At 25.9% G+C, this 22,229-nt stretch overlaps 5 protein-coding genes across 5 annotated transcripts; 2 read left to right on the top strand and 3 right to left on the bottom strand.

Moving 5' to 3' along the window:
* Nucleotides 1-813: 813 nt before the first annotated feature.
* OCT59_023532 (uncharacterized protein) lies at nucleotides 814-2,111 on the top strand (the record flags this gene model as incomplete). Its single annotated transcript, XM_066134762.1, has 1 exon — nucleotides 814-2,111. One exon carries the CDS (start codon nucleotides 814-816, stop codon nucleotides 1,945-1,947), a length of 1,134 nt encoding a protein of 377 aa, XP_065990852.1. The 3' UTR covers nucleotides 1,948-2,111.
* Nucleotides 2,112-2,461: 350 nt separating this feature from the next.
* On the bottom strand, nucleotides 2,462-3,466 carry OCT59_023531 (uncharacterized protein; the record flags this gene model as incomplete). The annotated part of the gene is made up of 1 exon (XM_066134761.1): nucleotides 2,462-3,466. One exon carries the CDS (start codon nucleotides 3,464-3,466, stop codon nucleotides 2,774-2,776), a length of 693 nt encoding a protein of 230 aa, XP_065990851.1. The 3' UTR covers nucleotides 2,462-2,773.
* An 857-nt stretch (nucleotides 3,467-4,323) lies between these two features.
* On the bottom strand, nucleotides 4,324-6,761 carry OCT59_023530 (uncharacterized protein; the record flags this gene model as incomplete). Its single annotated transcript, XM_066134760.1, has 7 exons — nucleotides 4,324-4,343; nucleotides 4,416-4,486; nucleotides 4,567-4,609; nucleotides 4,680-4,997; nucleotides 5,313-5,329; nucleotides 5,401-5,594; nucleotides 5,664-6,761. The coding sequence occupies 7 exons, from the start codon at nucleotides 6,759-6,761 to the stop codon at nucleotides 4,324-4,326; spliced, it is 1,761 nt and encodes a 586-aa protein (XP_065990850.1).
* Nucleotides 6,762-8,833: 2,072 nt separating this feature from the next.
* OCT59_023529 (uncharacterized protein) lies at nucleotides 8,834-13,239 on the bottom strand (the record flags this gene model as incomplete). The annotated part of the gene is made up of 5 exons (XM_066134759.1): nucleotides 8,834-9,404; nucleotides 9,474-9,746; nucleotides 9,825-9,943; nucleotides 10,041-10,713; nucleotides 10,784-13,239. 5 exons carry the CDS (start codon nucleotides 13,237-13,239, stop codon nucleotides 8,834-8,836), a joined length of 4,092 nt encoding a protein of 1,363 aa, XP_065990849.1.
* A 3,759-nt stretch (nucleotides 13,240-16,998) lies between these two features.
* Nucleotides 16,999-20,951, top strand: OCT59_023528 (uncharacterized protein; the record flags this gene model as incomplete). Its single annotated transcript, XM_066134758.1, has 6 exons — nucleotides 16,999-17,019; nucleotides 17,092-20,107; nucleotides 20,179-20,257; nucleotides 20,335-20,485; nucleotides 20,552-20,686; nucleotides 20,760-20,951. The coding sequence occupies 6 exons, from the start codon at nucleotides 16,999-17,001 to the stop codon at nucleotides 20,949-20,951; spliced, it is 3,594 nt and encodes a 1,197-aa protein (XP_065990848.1).
* Between the last annotated feature and the right edge of the window lie 1,278 nt (nucleotides 20,952-22,229).

Genomic DNA, 22,229 nt, shown 5'->3' with positions numbered 1-22,229 from the left:
TGAAAATACTGTATATTTAAAACAAAACTTTCTAATCTTCTATATTTAATAATTATGAACTTTGAAAATGGTAGTAATAGTTTATGACAGCTATCGTTATTATTATTTAGAAAATGTTAGAAATTAGTATTAAGTGAAAAAAAGTAGAATTCTCATATTACTGACGTAAGTTCTGGTTTTATATTAATTAATATTTTCTAACATCAATTAAAGATATAAATATAATTTAATTGCTGATATAATGAATAATCTATTTATTCTGAAGATAATCTTTATATACGCTTCTATCTGCTATAGTTCATAATTTTACAATTTTCAATAATATAATTTTAAACGTTAAATGAAATAACTAGGTAACGTCAAAATATATGATTTGGTTAACCATATTTTATAAAGTATGTTGTCCATAAAATATACTTTGGAATCATATTGTATAATCCTGATCCAATTATGGATTATGCCGCCATGTTTACAGAATTATTTTTACGGTTGCGCCACGTGCCGTAAATACCCGTAATGCCGTAAATTAATTTCAGCCAGGTTCGTAATGCCTTCATGGTATATCACGTGAATTTACGCTAATTTCCAAAAAAGGAAAATTTCTTATCTATCATTTAGCTATTGTACAAGTCATGTGACCATTATCGTAATTAGGGAATTCAGCTACCTGTACTACCGGATACAAGATAAATATAGAAGTAGATTATTACAAAATTAGTAAACTATTTTAGTATAACCTATTTTTTTTTTTTTTTTTTTTTTTTACTTCTTACTTTTCTTTCCTTTAGTAAAATTATTTGATTATTAATCACAATGTCTAACAATGTTGAAATGCATGTTGTTAATAATACTAATAATTTGAATGTATCAAATACTTCTAATTCATCACATAAAAAAGATACTCAAATTATTCAAAATTTTGATAAAATAGATATAAAGGATATAAAACCTACAACTCAAAATATTAATAAGAATATATATGAAGAAGATTTAAGTATTATGATAGATGAATTAATTGAACTTATTTTTAATAGTTTAAATAAAGGAAATGAAGATAATGTAAGAAAACAATATATTTTTGATTATATTGATAATCATAATATAATTCCACAAGAGCTATATAATTGGCTTTTAAATAATCAAAATAATTCAAATTCTATTTATTTACTTGGATATTTTAATTATAATGGAATTGTAACAAATATAAATAAACAAGAAGCAATTAAATTATATCAAAAAGCAGCAGAATTAGAAAATGTTGTAGCACAATTAGAACTTTCTGCTATGTATATAAATGGAAAGGGTATTGAAAAAAATTATAAAATGGCTTTTGAATTATCTAAAAAATTATCAGAAAGTAATAATCCAAATGCAATAAATAGGTTAGGATATTGTTATGATATTGGAATTGGAATTGATATTAATAAACAAAAGGCATTTGAATTATATCAAAAAGCAGCAGATTTAGGAAATTTAAATGGAATATGTAACTTGGGAGTTTGTTATGAAAATGGAGTTGGAACTGAAATTAATGAAGAAAAGGCATTTGAATTATTTCAAAAAGCAGCAGATTTAGGAAATTCTTATGGAATAAATAATTTAGGATTTTGTTATGAAAAAGGAATTGGAATTGATATAAATGAACAAAAAGCATTTGGATTATATAAAAAGGCAGCAGATTTAGGAAATTTATATGGATTATGTAACTTGGGAGTTTGTCATGAAAGTGGTATTGGAACTGAAATTGATGAAGAAAAAGCTTTTATATTATTTCAAAAAGCAGCAAATTTGGGAAATCATTTTGCTCAATATAATCTTGCTTTGATGTATGAAAATGGTAATGTAATTAAAAAAGATATAACTCAAGCAATTTATTGGTATAAAAAATCTGCTGAACAAGGACATATGAATGCTAAAGAAGTGTTAGAAAATTTTATTGAAGATTGAACCATTTAAATCATAATTTTATATAAAGTTTAATATATCATATGAGATTTTGTATAACATCCTATATATTATGACCTTGGTAAGGTAATCTTTTTTTTTTTAATAATTTAAGTTAAAGATCAAAATGTTTACAGAATAAATTTCGAGAATAAAATATTTAAATTTATATACGATAAATTAAGAATTTTTTTTATAATAGCTTATTTGTTGTTAAAATAGTTGTGAAACACATACAATAAATTAAATAATAATGAAGTAATCATAGACGTAAAAGCATATTTAATTATTTAAATAATAATTATAGGGCCAAGAAAAAGTTTTTCATCCCAATTAAATATCAAGAGTACATTCTTCGGGTATCCATTTAGTGGTTGTGCAATCAAATAAGATTCCAATAATATGGCTAGCTTCGTCAACTATCTGCAACGCATTTTGATTTTGCCAGAATAAAATTGGTGAATATTTTATATGTACAGAAAAATGTAAATTAAAAACTGTGAGATGTTATCATTTTAAAGAAGATTTTTAGAACTTTGATTTATTTCTCATCTACATAAATTTAATAGTTCGTTACCATTTAGTTAAAATAACTGGTAAAGAATAATTGTTGTACAAATTTAGCATAAAAACAGCATGGTGTGATCTTAAAATTTAAATTATTTGCTTATTTTTAAATTCTTTGTTACTCATATATTGTTCTACTATTATTTTTTCAATGCATATTCATTTTTCTATTGTAGTAATAATTATAAATCATTAATATATCAGTTTAATTACGGAAATTACAGAACAAAAATTAAAATATATAACCACAAATGCTTTATGATCAATTAAAAATTTCATAAACTTCTAAGTTTATTAATGCATCTGAATTTCCTAAATCTGCTGCCTTTTGATATAATTCAACTGCCTTTTGCTTGTTAACATCAATTCCAAATCCATAATCATAACAATATCCTAACATATTTATTGCATTTGGATTTTCCTTCTCTGTTAGCTTTTTAAATAATTCATAAGCTTTTTCATAATCTTTTTTATCCTTTTCATCCATATATATAGCTGCAAGATCCAATTGAGCTGCAATATTTTCTAATTTTGCTGCTTTTTGATATAATTCAAATGTTTTTTCCTTATTTATATTTGTTACAATTCCATGATAATTAAAATATCCAAGTAAATAAATAGAATTTGGATTATTTTGATTATTTAAAAGCCAATAATAAATTTCTTGTAAATTTATCTCGTTATTATTAATATAATTAAGAAAATTTTTCTTTCTTGTCTTAGTTTTAATTCCTTTATTTAAATCATTAAGGTAAATATTAATTAATTCTTCAATTATAAAACTTAGATCCTCTTCATATATATTTTCATTAATATTTTTAATTGTGGGTTTTATTTCTTTTATATTAATCTTATCAATATTATCATAATTTGGAGCTAATTCTCTATAAGATGAATTGGCCGTATTTGATATATTTGAATTATCGGAATCATTGGTAACTTTTATTTCGGACATTGCGAGTAATAATAAAATAGGTTAAAGAAATTTTCGTAAATAATTGCTTTATATGTGTTGCAGATCACACCGCAATAATAACGTGGCTGAAGCAGACGCAGTAGTTCTGGATCGATCATCAATGAGCTCATTACTGCGCCTGCGGCCATAATACCATACAAAAAAAATCAGTCGTGGACCGCAGTGGACGCAGTAAATTTGGCTAACATATTTTTAGTTTAATTATACGCAAAATATTTTGCAATTATAACTAGTGTAACGACTTCTCATATGCGTGTTACTAAATGAGATTAATTAAAATTTATATTTATTGAACTTAGTATATCAATATTTATGAAAATTCCTTGCCAAACTATTTTAAAAAAAAAAGAATATAAAAGGATATGAAAATTTTTATACGATGGCTCTATCTGAGAAATTGCCAAAGTGTAAAGTAGAATTTTCTTAGGCGTACGTCATTAGCAGAAATCTTTTTGTATTTTACGACATATGTTAAATTTAATCAAAATGTACATTCAAAACTATTGGAAAAATTTGTAAAATGTGCGACCATTTTTTAGAAATTAACATAAATAAAAAATTTTTATAATAGATAATATAAATAAAAAATTCGTTGACGCAATATATATATAATATAAATAATTAATATAAATAAAAATTTTTATAATAGACAATATAAATAAAAAAATATGTTGACTACAAAATCATACATTTTTTTTCATGAATAAAGTTGCTGAAGTGACAACACTTTTGAAAAACTTCGGTTTATCAATCGTTTCAAGTTATTATTTTACCTGCGCCTTATAAATAGTTCTTCATTATTATTTTTTTTTGAGATTTGAGAGGAGTTCATAAAACTAATTTTTAATGCGTTTTCCTATTTTTAAAAGTAGAAAAATAAATAAACAATATAAGCAAACAAATTTTAATAATATTTTAAAATATTTACCATTATTTTCACAAGAATTAATATTTAATTCTTCAATGTTCCTCTTAATTCCAAGTGAATTGAGCCCACTACTAATATAGAATTGTATTTGTTATAGACTTTCGTTGCTGGATTAAATTATAAATGACAAATATTTTAAATTTTATAATACCTTTCAATATCTATGTCTAATTTTAATTCTTCTGAAATGTAATCTATAAAAAAATAAAGTAAAATTAATTTATCTATCTAAAGATAATTTTTATTAAATAGCAAAATACATACCATTTGATGTAAAATTTATTGATGAACATTTAGAAAATATAGATGAACATTTGGAAATGTAAGAGTTTAATGATCTACTTGTATAAATAGCTTTTGGATGAGACTTTTCACTGAACTCGGGTCCAAGCTTCTTTGAATCTATTAACTTTTTCCTTATTAATTCAGCTTGATCAAATTGATTTTCGAATGATTGATCGGATTTACTTTTGGATTGAAGCCATTTATCACTAATATTATAAATTTCTTTTATAGAAGGTCTTTTTTTGGGATCAGGATCCCAACAACTTTTCATTAAATCAGCATAGGATTCTGGTGTATCTTTTGTAATTTCAGGTCGTACACCATCAATAATTTTATAAATAAGACTATGATCATGTTCAAAATTAGCAAAAGGCTTACAGCCTGTTGTCAGTTCCCACATAATCATACCCAGGCTATAAATATCAGTTTCTTTGGAAAATGCAGACCCCTTAAATATTTCTGGTGCAATATAAGGTATCACTCCATATATTTCATTATCCGATGAGTTATCATTTGCAGGTCGTGATAATCCTAGATCCCCGACAAAACAATCGTCAGACGAATTTACCAACACATTCCCACTGTGGAAATCTCGATGTATGAAATTTTTACTATGAATATCAGTAAGTCTAAAATAATAGTAATTAGTAAATTTGTATTATAAATTAATCATTTACTAATATATTTAAAATATAAATACCCAATTATAATATATTCTAGGAAATATAATTTATTTATCCATTTAATTTCTCTAAAGTTCTTTTGCAAATACTTATGCAAATCTCCTTCTGGAGCATATTGCATAACTAATATATAAATATCTGATTGAGGATCTTTTGTAAAACCATAAGTTTTAATCAAATAACGATAATAACAATGATAATTCGACTTTAACTATAAATTTCAAGATTAAATTTAAATTTTCATACAACAAATACGAATTTTTTAATCTAAAGTATTTACCTCATCTAAAAAATATCTGCTAACGTCCCGAGAATTTTTAAATCTTTTTAAAATAGCAATTTTATCACTATTTTTTGGACCATCTAACCAAGTTGCTTGATACACAATACTAAATCCTCCTTCCGCTAATTCTTTTACATTTGTAAATTGAGAATATGGTATATAATTCATAATTTTATATGTTTCAATATCATGATATAAAAAAGCAGTTATATCTGGCGAGAACCATCTACCAATATTTTTTACATTATCAACAAATTTAGCTATTGTTGATTGATATGATCTTGTACTAACAAGAAATTCATCTAAAACACTATTCCCACTGTTAATACTAATAATCTTTCTAATATCAATAGTAATAGTTGATATTCTTTTGCACTTTTTACATTGCGATTGATTTGTATATCCAAAAATTATGTTTGTTGTTAAACAGTATCTACACCCAATAAAAAATATAATACAATACATACAATACTTTTGACATTTTGATGTAAATACTAATTCCTCATCACAAAAATAACACTGAGACACATTATCCCACCATGGCAAATAAATAATTGAAATAAACTTTTTAGTAAAGGTTGATTCGATACATCCGGAAGATATTAGATAACAACTTGAACACAATATTATCTTCTTTTTATCTGTTCCATAATATAATAATTTTCCACATAGATTACAATATTTTTCACTTTCAATTAAATTTTTATATGAAATGTGTGATTCACTATCCGCATCCCGGTTAAATCGATAATCAGATATTTGTTTAAAGCATAATATTGTCAAACAATTTCTACAGCATTCTTGGATATTTTGTGGTACTTTTGTTATACTTATTTCATGTTTATTACACTCCAGTTCCTTTGTGAATAAATGTACGTCCAAGTATATATTATTAGTATCGGTTATATTGGTTAAATAATACGATAAACATTTTTTGCAATATCTGTAAATAGTCATTTCCGTATACTCTTCTCCACAATGAAAACAATTTTTATCATCACAATTAAATGAAACAAAAAAAATCGGTACGGGACTAGATTTTAATTTCGGTGTTGGATCAAAAGAATTTTCATCATTTAATTTTAAAAGTTCCATTTTTATAATATTACAGTATAAGAAACTTGACATATTTATAGTTTTTCAAATTCTTATAACGAATCCCTAAAAAAAAAAGGAAATTTCTGTCGGTGAATTCGCTATTGTACCATTGAAAATTCGGTTTTATTTGAAAGTACTTCACTACTTCATCGAAGGGCAGATGCATATTTGTAATAAAGTTGATCTGCAAGACTAACCTTATTTGTTTTCACACATCAAAGGATTTCAGATTTGATTGGTGCACCCCAGCCAAATAATCGACATAGTTTCTAAGCTAGGTGGGCGTTAGAGGTCTGCATCCACTATTTTACAACCCGGCCCGGACCCGGCCCGGGTGAATTTTGAAGAAAATTTGCCGGCCTAAACACGGATCCGGGTCCGGGCCGGGTTAGGGTTTCTGGGTTCCGGGTCCCGTTTGCAAACCTCTAGTGGGCGTGCATTACATCTTAGTTTATAAACTGCCCATGTGCAGCGATGTGCATTGGAACATTGGAAACTTCCAATTCTTCAAATTCCAACCCTCCAACCCAATAAAATTTCTATTGGAAGCTTTCAATACCATAGATTTACATATATATTATATGTAAGATAATATGAATAAAAAATTATTGGAATATTGAAAAGAATTGGAATTGGAAGGATTGGCTGATCTTCCGACCAAATTAAGAAATAATAACAATTTTTTATTTAATAAAACCGTATAAACTATATACAAATATGTCAAAAAACATATTAATTACACAGACGCAGAAAGAGTTGATATGCAAATTTATGGAAGACTTTTATAGCGAGTTTACAGGACTGGAAGGAAAAAGTTTTTAGAACAAATATACAAGATAAAAACTGTGAATGATTATGTCAACTTTGAATGGAAAGAACTAGCTGCTAGGCCCGAACGCTTTTATGGAAGCAGGAAAAGTTATAGCCAGGAATACTCACGATTGGTATTAAAACGACCTTTAGAGGCATATTTGGTTGGCACTTTTATAATAAAATGGAACGGCAAAGCTCTTTTGAACCATTTTAAACTGTTTCTTGAAAAAAATTTTTCCAACGAAAGCCGCAGTAATTCTTCGGTACCATGTGATTTGGAGAATTTGATTTAAAAAATGTAACAGAAGAATAATATTGAGCCATAAAGAGAAACTTGAAGCCATTATATCTTAATTTAGAAAATAGAATTAAAAGGAGTTAGAATCAGAAAAGAAAAAAGAAACGAGTAACGGAATCAAAAGAAGTAAGTCTGGGCGGAAGCGTAACAACCGGAAAAAAATAAAACAAAAAAAAATGTGAAAAAAAATATATATTATATATATTGTAATGTGGAAAAAAAAAAAATTTTTTTTTTGCTTGTGAATTTTTTCATTTATGAAAATTGGCCTTTTTATTGAGTTGATATGGAGAACAAAAGAATTTAAACATGGAAAATAAAATAAATCAGCTACACAAAAACCGCAAAACGGAAACAGCAACTATTTGGATAAACATTTTTCCTTTACATCACGTAACTTGAGATTTACGATTTTCTGAAAGATGAGAAAATATATGAAGCGATGAAACAAATGGGCCATGTGGAGCGCTTAACGGTTAAACGAAACTACAAATACAAAAATGTCCGTATAAGTTTTTCACATTATTATTATAAATAATATGATATTATGAAATAATTAATTTACCGTTATTAAGAATTAAATGTCGAAAATTTAAATGTTACGTTACATACATTTATATATATACATTTTTTTGTGTTTTGTGAACCAATTTATTTGCGTGTTATTCTATCACTACCTTACTATATTTAATAGACATCATTTTGAATACTGCAATAACAAGTATTGTACAATATTAATATGTGTAAATTGTGTTACTGTTGAAAAAAATTGCATATTTTGTAAATTAGTAAAGAAGTTACCAGTTATTATACAATAATGCAAATTCAAATTTTATTATTATTTGGAAAAAAGTATTCAAGAAATAATAAATCTTTATTACATATTTAACGTAATAATTTGTTTTAGAAAAGGAAAAGTACTAAATAGTAATATGTTACTAACTATCAATTAATAAAACTAAACATTATTTGAACAACAATTATTTTGATTTTGTAATAAATAAATTAATTGATCAATTTTATCCTGTAATATTTGATTATTATCATTAGATTGAATTTTTAAAGAAGTTATTAATAAAGTTTGGGATTTATTTTCATCCTCATCAACGAACCAATATGATGATAATGGAATTACTTGTTCTTCACTTTGTAAAGTATTAAAAGTATTAGAAGAAGGAATTTGAAGAGAATTGGTCAGATCTCCATCACTATCAACAATATTACCACCACTATTATCATCATCACAATTATCATCATCACAATTATCATCATCACAATTATCATCATCATTAGAATCATCACCATCATCATCAACTTTAGCTAATAAATTTTTATGATTGTCTCTAGCTTTTTTAGATTTTTTTAACCATCTTTCAATATAATTAGAATTTGCAGTAAAATATATATATCGAGGATTTCCATCTTCATTTCCAGATAATTTTTCAATTGTTTCATAATCTGCAATCATTTCTGCCCGAAATTTTAATACGGCATGTCTACTAATTTCTTTTGCATCATCAAATGCCGAACTAATAGTGAAATAATTAGTTGATAGTTTTGCATAGTTGATTATCATTCAAATATAAGTTAACACTTACGTCATAATTGCGATTAACATATTCTGTAAAATTGTAACAAGAAGAATACTACCAATGATAGAAATAACATCTACTTCCCAGATATTCCATTGATCTAATTGATCCCAACGACCATTTGTCCAAAAGAAAACTGCTTCGATAGATTTAAGTAAATTTGCATAATAATTATCTACATCTATCCTTTGTTTCATTTCAATAGTGTCTTTTCCATTTACATCGAATTGATATGTAGTACCTTCGGGTTTAATATGATTATCCTTAAGTAAAGCAAACCTATCAAGTAAAATACAAAGGTTCATGAGTTAATAATTACGAGAACAATATTGGTTGCACAAATTAAATTTAACTAACATTGAAAAACCAATCCCGAAAACAAACAAAAGAATAAAAAGTAAGAATGGTATTATTTGTTTCAAAATGTTGTCAATGATATAAATGTAAGCCCCAGTTTTTTCAAAATATCGTAATAACTATTTTTTTAAAAAAAAATTGGTATAATTAATAATAATTAATTTATAATATCATATGAAATGTTATAATGCATGTAGACATTTTAAATAAGCTTACCAATAAATGCTCAAATGAAATTACCAAAATTGTAAATGGTGTCATATAATCAGCTTTATATCTTACAAATCCAGTAAAATAACATATCATTGGCAGAAGTATTGAAACCGAATCAAAAAAATTATAAAAATTAAAATATCTTTTCCATCCATCATATTTTAGCCGAATTCTTTCAGTATTTAATAAATAACCTCCAGTCCAAAAAAATCCAATCAATATTGCAGAATAATATATAACTATCGAAACCAGAATAGCAACATTTTCATCATTTTCAGTTAAAGGAGCAATTCTATAACCTTCAAAACTATACACCATTAAGACATAACACATTGTAAATATGAAGTATAATAATATTTTTCTAAAGAAAAAACTTCTCGCCAAATTCCACTTAAAATCTATTATTGCGGCTATTGATGGATTATCATAAATTTCTGCACTATTTTCATTTCTAATCATTCGTAAGAATGGACTCATTTTTTCTTCTTTTCTAATTACATGCCCACGTGGCCAAATCAGCAACTTTAGGAATTTAAGAAAAATCATCCAACATTCTTTTCTTTTATCATCAATTCCTTCGGGATACAAAGTGAAATCTGGGAGAGGAACGACGTAAACTTGATTAGGAGTAGAAGATGATTTTGTCCCTATTACGTTCGAAGTTGTCATTTTCTCACTAAATATTTTTAAAAAAATTGTTAATTCACCAAATACTTTTTATTTAATTAATATACAGCAAATATTACCTTTGTTTTCGAGAAAATAATTTTCGTATAAAACCATCCCCATTATTTTTCTTGGGAAGTGAAGTATCCACTTTTATCGCATGTATATTTTTCTTATTGTTTTTGATAATATCTTTCATAACCTTACTGGAAATGTTGATTCGTTTCAAGCAAACTTCATTAGAACCAAAACAAGGTTTTTGAAATAATTCTTTAACATAAAATGCTAATTGATTATCATAGAGTAATGGAATTGCTTTAACAACGGTAAACATCCAATTTGAAGTCTTTATTGCATTATCTGAATAATAGTCTAATAAATACTTAATTATAATTGTATATTTACGATGTCTTCTATTTGTGCATTTAATAGCAATCTCAAGATCGGTTTCTTTAATTTGTTTGCTCCAAGAATAACATCTTGGAATATGTAGATATTTACTTTTTCCATCACCGGATTTAGAAGATAAAATTTTTCTGATGATAGAAACACGATTACCACGAATGAGATTTGCCATAATATCAAAACGTATATCTAACATTCTCCACAGTCCACATTTCTTAACAAAAAATTTTTTGATAATAATCTCGGTTTTTTGAATTAAATTTTCAATATGAAGTTTTTCCTTTAAATTATTAGATTCACGCCTTGTTTTTTCAAGGAATTCTAATGTTTGACATGCATCTACTGGAGTATTAACTTTTTCAGGCCATTCAAACTCAATTTCATTTCCAAGTTGAGGTGAATTTCCAGAAGGTATATGTAATTTTAAATAGAATCCATTAAGTCCGACTTTTAAAAGATGAATTTGAAATTGCTTATGTTTTTCTGTGTGCTTATTTGCCCAAATGTATTCAAGAACTTTTGAACCACTTTTTCTTTTACGCCATACTTGAACAGTTAATTCTCCAATAATTAATTGAATAGATTTATTATCATCAAGATATACTGAAATACGTTTGTATCTTTTGTTTTGTAACCATGGTTCAGGATTTTTAATAATAATTTCTTTATTATTTTCAGGTTTAAAGCATAAACGTTCTCCAAAAGAATTATAAATTAAATGATAATCTGTTATAGGCGAGGACGATGATGACAAAAAAGTATCATTAATATAATGAGAATTATCAAGTATAATAATATTTCTCATATTATTATTTTCAGAGCTTAATAATTTAATAATTTCTGATTCTTCTAATATTGAAATAATAGTTCCACCTTCTGTTATAATAATAAGGTTTCCAGAAGAATTTATTAATCTTTGAGGATATTCATATTTTGTGGGAAAGAGTGAATAACTATCATTTATTCTTTTAACACAATTATCAGAACAATCAAATAAATCCCAGATCACAATTATAGGTATAATATCAATTTCTTCAGTATCATTATTATATCTTCCTTTCTCAATAACAATTAATAATTTACTATCTTCTTGTATAAAATCAAAAAAAAGTATTTGAATATTTTTATCATTAAATTTCCTTGTAGTAACTTTTAAACCATTTTCCATTAAATAAATAGTAATACAATTTGCACCATGACAATAAGCAAAAAGTGTTTCATTATTTGAAATAGCAAAACAGGAAGGACCATTTCCCATAACATATTTTTCAAATTTTTGAAAAGTATTTTCTAATAAATTTGTTTTTAAATTATACATTTCAACAGTTTGTATTTTATCTTTATAATCTTCTACAACGAGCCGTCCTTTCACTAACCTTCGTTGAACGAAAAACCAAGTTTCATTCATCGAAGACTTTTTCAATTGGTTTAAAAATTTTGTTGGAAAATTAAAATATTCAATTGATTCATTAGAGCGAAAGAAATTAAACATATCATTATGTTTTTTATTAATCATTCCTCTAATTTTTTCATGTTTTATTAAATATTTAATGATTCCATCCATATTAATAAGAACTATTTCAGTTGAATCATCACCTTTATTATCCAAGAATTTAACGATACCGCCGAGATTATTGATACTAGAAAATATTCTTGACTGTTGTGCCACAGAAATAATCCATGTAGACGCCAAACTTTTTTCAGTATAAATCATATCATCACTATAATTATTGATATCATCAATTTCTTCATCATCAAAATGACTTTTATAATTTATTTCAGATTTAAAATGAGAGACAGCAATTAGAACATCGATAGTCCCATCAGCCAAAGTAAATTCGTTGGATATTGATAAACTCCATTTTATTTTTTCCAAAGGCATATCAATATTTTTAAATCCTGCACAATTTATTTCACGTAATTGTGTTATCTTATCAAATTTGCATAATTTTAATTGATAAGTTTCTGCGTTTAATGTTACTATTTGAGTACCATCTGAACTTACAGCAATATATTGATGGTCATCACATGAGATTAAATGTTTTGAATCAAATGAACAAATTGAATCGATTTCTGCTTTTTCTTCATCATTTAATAAATATGATAATTTTTTATGTTGCGGGAATACCATTATTATTAATAGTCTTTAATTTCTTTAACATTATATTTATCATATTTATATAGAATATTTATGATGTGCATGATTGGTTGTTTGAAGCGTAACGTCTTTTCCATATTTCCCGTTTTTTTAACCATATTTGTCCATATTTCCGTTCATATTTCCGTTTTTTGTCCATATTTCTTGTTTTTTTATTTGACAATTTTAATGAAGTATTTGGAAATACAAAAAAGTCTTTCTATAATTGTCATATAATCGTTCAAAAAGGAAATTGATGTCGATCATTAAGTAGTCACAAATGATCGGCAATTACTAATGAACGATTTACGTTCATTCTCATTTTAATAAATTTAATAAATTTAAAAAGGTATGTACAAGGTAGATAACCCAAAATTATAAAAGGATCCACATATATTGTTTATTAAGTCAAATTTCAATTAGATATGATCATCTCAAATATAGATTATCAACTGAATTTCAATCAATTAGTGTCCAAAATTAGATAAATTATAAATAAAAAATAAAAAAAACCATAATATAACATGATGTTAAATAAATAAGCTTTGTAAGTTGTAATAACTTTATTAAAAATTTTTCTTCCTTTTTCTATATTTCAAAATAAAAATTTTAATTATTAATGAGTTGTTGATAATATTGCTTCGATCCATAACCGGGTTCAACCGGATAATTTTCCGGATAATTGCGGTTTTTATTCGGTTAATCCGGATTTGACCCGAAATTCTGGATAATAAAATTTAAAAATTAATTTTTTGATCGTGGTCGATAACCACCATAATAGTAGTGGCGCAGCAATTTTGTTGATCACGAATTTTAACGGAAAATCGAACTTCATTTAATTTGTTTTTATATTTATTGTAATAAATTTATTGTGTACAAATGCTAAAAAAATAATTTACATTTTTTTTTTTTCAAATTAAAAACTGAAAGGGTAAAGTTCATAATGCCGAACTAATTTAACCTGAATACATCAAATAAATATTACGTATTTTAAATCGATCTACAAAAGGTAATTTTTATATAATAAAATCATTATTATTACTTAAATTTTTTTAAAATGTGATATAAGCAAAGAAAGAAATAAAAACATACGAATTTCCCAAGTCTTAATTCTTAAACCTTTACAACTCATAACTTAAATAGTATAATTTTAAACATGCAAAGTAGCATGAAATTGTTATCTATAACATAAAGTTATTAACCCATTAATTAGAGAAAGGGGTTATTTTCTTACATTTCCATTAAATTCTTTTATATATTATCTTTTTCATATCTGGCGATCTGCTATTATATAAAAGCCCGTCTCGACGTCTCGAACGTCTCGTCTAGCAGCGCACATGCATTCTGCAGATCGACGGATATGCGAATTTACTACTATTTTTTGTTTAAGTTTTTTTTTAAAAAAAATCACCAAACAAACCCTGAAGTCCTGAACATTTTTTCGACATCATTTTTGAAACAAATTGTGAAACAAAAATCCTTTTTACTAATATGGTTGCAATAAATAAAATTTTAAAATTTCCAAACAGTTGGCTAATTAATTAAGATATATTACACAACATTTATTCATCTATACATGAAAGCCAAATTTTATGTGATTAATATTTGTGAATAAGGTGATATAGTATAATAAAATAAAATTCTTCCAACATTAATTCGTAAAAAAAGAATCAATAAAATGAAATATAGCAAATAGATCATTGAAATTATGTTTAAAGCCCATATTGACAAATTTGCAGAAGACTGCTTGTAGTGAACACTCTTGCTACCAATACTCCAACGACCAGTCAGTGATACCATAAAATTCAAAATATTTAAAATATTTACGTAAAAATCTATAACAAAGATGTTGTTGATAATATGATAATATTTTCATAATAATGTAAACAGATTAGAAGACCCTTTCTTATTTTTTTTGAAATGCCAAAAACAATTAATTTATTGCCATTTTTAATGGATAAAATCGAATGTCGATTATGAAACACACAAATGATGCAGTACTTCTTGTCGTCAGATAGCACAGGGCTGGCATTACGACATTATGCAAGAACACATGAAAGTAAACAATGACGAAAATATAATAGCGCAAACTTGATGGTTGTGATGACTTAGAGGTATGCTATGTGAAATTATTGCCGGTGCGGCTGGCCGGCTGGGCTAGTTAAACCCGAGTGTAGAACAGTTACTGCGGCTTCGCCTTATCATTTGTATTTACGTGGGCAATTAGGAAACATGTAGTGTATAGAGACCCTTGTGTGTAGTGTATGGTGAAATTTAGCTATGTACGTATGGTTGCACTGAGTGTACTGTACGTACATACATGGCAAATAAATAATAATAAATATTAATTAAATCAAAACGTACGTACGTATGAATGAAATAAGAGACCAAACGCACGTAAATACAAATGATAAGGCGCAGCCGCAGTAACTGTCTACACTAGTACTAGCCCAGCCGCACCGGCAATTTTTGCACAGTCACGTGATCTATTTTTAATTCATCACATCGTCACGCCCGAGCCTTGTTTCACTGTTTATAATTATCTGAGGGACTTAGTTTTTTTCGAGTGAGTAAAAACTTATTCGTCACGCCTTTATTCGTCACTTTGTTTTCACGTGTTAGTGCATGACGCCGTAAAACGGCCCTGTTTGCAAAATTTGCCGGTTCACATATGCTGCGCCACTGGATACATTTATATATACATATAACAATTACGTATGGTTAGTGTACATACGTACAAAAAATATGTTTGTCATGTCGTACAATCACAAAATCAACGTATAGTGCACATCACTATACACTACATACATAGGTGTCTATACATAACATCTTTTCTATATAATCTATTTACGTGCGTTCGGTCTCTTATTTCTTTCATACGTACGTACGTTTTGATTTAATTAATATTATTTATGTACATATTATAAATAATACACTTAGTGCAACTTAGTGCAATCAAACGTACATAGCAAAAGATCACCGTACACTACACATAAGGAGACCCGGGAAAATTCCATTTTTATAATAAATGAATAAATCGGAATTTTTGCTGTATTATGGAATAAAACGGAATTTTTATGATTTTTAACAATTTTATTCCGACACGTGACAACTAGTCAATAATTATTGCATATTTTATTTCGTGATAGAAGTCTCATTAAAAAATGTGATTTTGCAATTTTGCAATATCTATACAGTTTTTGGCTAAAATTATTGTCGTGTCACTAGCGCAACCTAAGTTGGCCTGAATTCTTACTATAATTGGTAATTTTTTATCAGAATAAAATCGAATTTTTTCCGTTATCGTGATAAAAATTTGCGATTTAATATCGGAATAAATCCGGTCTCTGCTAAGATCACATAGAAACATGTATCGTCCGGTGAGCTATGTACGTCGCGTCCAGTGCGACATGTAACAGTTGAAATAGCTAAACAACACTCCCAATCACGTGATAAATATATGTTATATGACACATCAATACTTTAATGCATAGTCACGTGAAAGCGTCACACCCGTGTACAACGTATACGCAACACCATACAGACGTACAAAGCACACCGGACACTACATGTTTCCTGCGTACCCGTTTCGTACATTCGTAATTGCCCGAAAAAAAAGGAGCCAAAACTTTGTGTGATTTAAATAAAACAATTTAATATGTCATAGATTAGTAATATTTATTACACAAACACATTTTGATTATAATTTACTTAATTCGGTTGGTATAATAAAATTTTTTCTTAATAAAAAATATGGAAGGAAGTTCAAGTCAGGTAAATTATTATTTAAAAGATATTAAAATTAATTAATTGCATATCATTAAAATTAACTTTATATAATAATAGAGTGGAAATTCTTCTACTAATACTGCTTCTGGTAGCTTAGAAAATAATGACCTTGTTTCATATAAAACGATTTTTTATGAAAATATGCTCAATAATCATATCCTTCTCAAATTAGAAGAGGATGGATTCACTACTCCAGATGATAAAGTAGAAGAACTTTTAAAAAATCTAACTAAACCAAGTTATTTGTATGCACTTAAATTACTTTTTGAAAATTTACAAAATGAGTTTTCGTCTCAAGTTTTAGAAAATTCATTAGAAGCTTTAGTTGATACTTCTTTTAAGCATTATTCAAAAGAAAGTGTAGCAAGATTGGAATTACATTTAAGAATTTTGGTTACTGTTTTAGAAAGGATATGTTTTTCACCAATAGTACTTAGTAAAGAACTTCGAGATAAAGTTTATAATTCTTTGGCAAAATTTGCAGAAATTCATCGTAAAACAACTCAGGTTATCGAAATAGGACTTGATAATAATTTTAGATCAAATTTTAATCAATTCAATCAACAAAATAATGCTCAAATTGCAATTAAAAAGCGTAATTATAATATTGATTTTTTATTAATCCATTTGCGAGATACTCTTCATAGTTTACGTGATGATGAGACTTGGTTTCAAGAAATTATACGAAGAATTAGAGACTTACTTAAGACTGCATTGAATATTACACCAGGAATTCTAACAATAGCAGGAATCAATCTTCCAAATGATAGTTCAATCTTATCAATGCTTACTCAAATACGTCAAAGTTTAAGTTTTAAATATCCAGTAGCATCTTATTATGTAGATTGGAGAATTATGTTAATAATTCAACATAATCTTTTCATTTGGTCTGGAAGTTCTGAAAAGACCATAAGTAAAAAATTTGGAGAATTGGTATTAATGGAATATATTTGGAGCTTTTTGGAAAGAGAATGGGTTGATGCTGCGGACAAATCTATTTTAGATTCTCAAACAAAATTTGATGAAGTATCAAATAAAGCCGCTAAAGCTTTGAAAAATGTTGGAGGTTTTTTAAATGAACTTGCTGGAAATGAACCTATAGCACTACCACATATTTTGTGGTTTGGAATATTAGATCTTGCACAAAATCTTATTCAAAGATCATCTCGAATAGCAACATATGGTCTTTGTTATTATTTAGCAATTGAATCACTTAATAAAGCACCAAGCAGTTTTATTCAGTTTAAATCTATTGAATTATTATTACATTTATATAATATTGATAATAAAATGTTTTCAATGATTGAAATTGATTTTGATCAATACATGCAAAAATTAAGTGAAAATAATTTGGAAGAATCTTTAGAAAAATTTCGAAATTTATTAACTTTTGCTAAAGAGAAATACCTTGAAGATTTAAAAATTCTAAGTAATAATACTGGAAAGGAAAAAGAGGGGAAAGGAAAAAACTCAAATCAAAATTCATATTTAAAGAAAGAACAAATATCAAATTTTAACATTTTAGATGTTATAGCAGATGAAATTACTTGTCCAATTAATAGTGAACCAACGGATCAATTATGTATTTTAAAATGCCAACATATGCTAGCATTAAGCAATTTAAAAAAATTGAAGCAAAAAATATGTCCTAATTGTCGAGAAAAAATTGAAGATAATGATATTAGATATTTACCACAAAATTCAATTTATAAAAATTTGTATACAAAATTTTTTGAATCTGGACGTATTTTACCTTCAATTGAATTAGAAAATTCTGATCAATTATATGACAGTGATGATTCAGATAATTCGGAAGTTGAACTCATATTAACTAAAAAAAAGGAATTTATGAATTCAATTATTAAATTAAATTCAAAAATATCATTCCCAATATTTTCAAGAATTACAAAAAAACAACATCCAACATTCCAAAATATTATAAAAGAAATAAATGAAAAAAATTATGAAAAAGCTGAATCTTTATGCAAAGAATTTATAAATTTTTTTCCTAAAAGTTATTCTTTAAGATGTATTTTAGCGTATATTTATAGATGTCTTGACAATTATGAACAAGCACACTTATTTTCAAAAGAAGCTATTGATTTAAAACCCAAAAGACCAGTTGCTTATTTTATTTGTGGAGAAATATTTTTTAGACAAAATAAATATGATAAAGCAATAGTTAATATAAAAAAATCATTAGAACATAAATCAAAAATAAATAACTTATATATATTACTCGGAAATAGCTATTTTTCATATTATTATGTTTATAGAGCAGCTAAAGCTATAGAAAATTATAATATTGCATTGAAAAATGATCCAAATAATTATTTATGTCTTAAAAATTGTGCATACATTTATGAAATAAAAGTAGATTATTTGAGTGCATTAGATACATTAGATAAATTATTAAATATCAATAACGAGGATTCTTTGGTTTTATGTTATTATGGAGAAATTTTATATAATATGACACAATATAGAAAAGCTATATCATACTTTACAAAAGCTTATACTATAGATCCAGAAAACATTCATAACTTGAATAGGAGAGCTATTACATACTGTATTATTAAGGAATATGATAAAGTATTATCAGATCTTGATAAAATTATACAATTAGATCCATTAAATAGCTCAGCATATTATCTTAAAAGTTTAACGTATTATGCAAAGAATGATAATAACAAAGCTAAAGTATCATTTAAAAAGTATGCAGAATTATTGAATTCTGATAATACTTTAGCAAAGATTCAGTTATTTCATCTAGAATACTTACTAAATAAAAATAGTTCTATATATTTAAACAATATATTAAAAAAAATCGATCAAATTCATATTTATAAAGATGAATCACTACATTTTATTGAATGCAAAACTTATATTGAATTAAAAGAGTATAGTAAAGCAATACCACTTTTGAATAATTATATTGGATTTACATTTATTGGTTATTTTATACAAGATCATCCAGATTTTTGGTCATATTTATATGAAGTTTGTGAAATTAACAAAAATGATTTTACCGAATTTGGAATTGTCAATGAATTTAGTAAATATATGTATAAAGGTAAGTAAATATTCAAATTATTTATTATCTTCTAGTTAAGTTAATGATAATTAATATCTTAAACTCATTAGAACATGGAGTATATTTTGTTTCAAATCTTATAAATTTGAATAGTGAACTTTGTCAATTTCAAGAAAGTGATATAAGCAGGTAAGGTTTACTCATGATAATAATACTTTAAATCAAATAGTCTTAAATACAAATTAATCATAATTTTAAAATTAAAGTTTATCAGGACTGGTAATGTCTTCTAAAAATGAAAATCTTCATTTGGTTTTGCCTAAACTAGAAAATAATTATTATGATAATCTCATTTGTAAAATGAATGTTAAAAAAATATTATCTAAGGATTGCTTTATAAAATTTATACCCAATGGCGTAAGTTAATTGATTAAAATCTCTATTATTTTATTTAAATTTAAATTAATATTAACTTAATTATAGAATTATCGTAAAGATTATATGTTAAAACATAAAGATGTATCAAAACTTGAGGGGTTAGGTTGGATAGAATATCAGATTTCAATATATGGCCTACATAATGCTCAACTTTCAATTGAAATAAATTCTATTGAGATGGTATGTTCCTATTTACTTATTCAGATTAATTACTTTCAGAACAAAATATAATAATATTTTTTGATTTACATAGCAAATAGAATATGTTCGATTTGATAATCCAAACACAATAACTTACATTCCCGACATGAGTTTTATGAGTTATTTGTTACCAGATTATCACAAATTTTTCTCAAATGTTCCAGAAACTTTCAAAGACAAGTATTTTTCAAGAAAAGAAATGGAAAATTTATTTGATTTAAAAGATATCCTTAACAGCTTATAATTATTTACTTTTCTTAATAATATCATTTTTGCTTTATTCAACATACTTTGGAAAATTTTTTAAGTATTAAATAAAAAGAAAATCGTTCGTTTCATGAACTTTTTATTGAAAAAATTAAAATTGATACATACTTGTTGGAAATTTACTAGTATCTACTCCTAGAATACTTCATAAAATGTTTAGTAACTCAACTTTATAGTAAGTTATAAAATATTACATAAAACATTTATTCAAATCTTTAAATAGAATATAACAAAGTATATTAGTTAAATTTTACAGCTAATATTTTGACATTAATGACAAACATCACTGAAATAAAATGTATTGCATATTAATTTATTTGATATAATAAATTTTATTTAACAAATTATAAAATGTATATTTTAATCTTTATTAGAAAAACTAGGATAATTACTAAGTACAAGTTAGTAAGCTTTTAAGCATTATACTTTATTTAACTATCCCTTAAATTGTAAGGGTTAAAATTAATTTTAAAAATCTTTGAAGTTTTAAGAGTTCGCACTGTTATATTATTAAATTATTAGCCATTTGATAATAAATATGGTGCGAACCCATTTTTGATTAGTAATTTGATAACAAACAATAGGTTTAATAAAGAAATGGCATGAATCATTTCTTGTTAAGTGATTTAGATAATAAAAAATGGGTTCACACCATTTAATTATTAAATCAATTAAAAACTGTTATCTAATATTTAAAAACACTGCAATCACGTGGGCGTTATGTTTAGGCTACCCACATAAATAACCATTTACAATACATCGTGCGCAACTTAACCTAGATCATCCTCATTATTTATTTACCACATAACAAAAAAATGACATTTCGATATTTACACAAGATCCTACGGTGGTGCATTTTCGAGTTATTTAACAAAAACCTTTTTTTTGACAAATCCAATTTTGGAAATGATCGGCAAAAACGATAAAATCGGTTTTTATATACTAAAGTCAAATCTACTTCCAAAACCTCCTTCCATTTATAAGTGAATTTTGTAAAACAGATTAAAATACACATAATGTGTAAATTTGAAAGCATTACATAAAAAAGTTAAAGATTTTTTGAAATTACTGCACCACATTGCGCCGTCAACCTGACACACATTTCAGACGTGCGAATTTTACTCAGTGTTACGCAACATTATTATACTCTTTCGAAACATATTCATCGTTTATCAACGTTGGTCACCTTTAACAACCATATTTTTGTATATATACCTGTAAATAGCGCATAAACATGTCTAACTTAAACGACATA

The sequence above is a fragment of the Rhizophagus irregularis genome, chromosome 4, assembly GCF_026210795.1.
Source record: "Rhizophagus irregularis chromosome 4, complete sequence".
Classification (NCBI taxonomy): domain Eukaryota; kingdom Fungi; phylum Glomeromycota; class Glomeromycetes; order Glomerales; family Glomeraceae; genus Rhizophagus; species Rhizophagus irregularis.
This window is presented reverse-complemented; position numbering and strand designations above follow the sequence as displayed.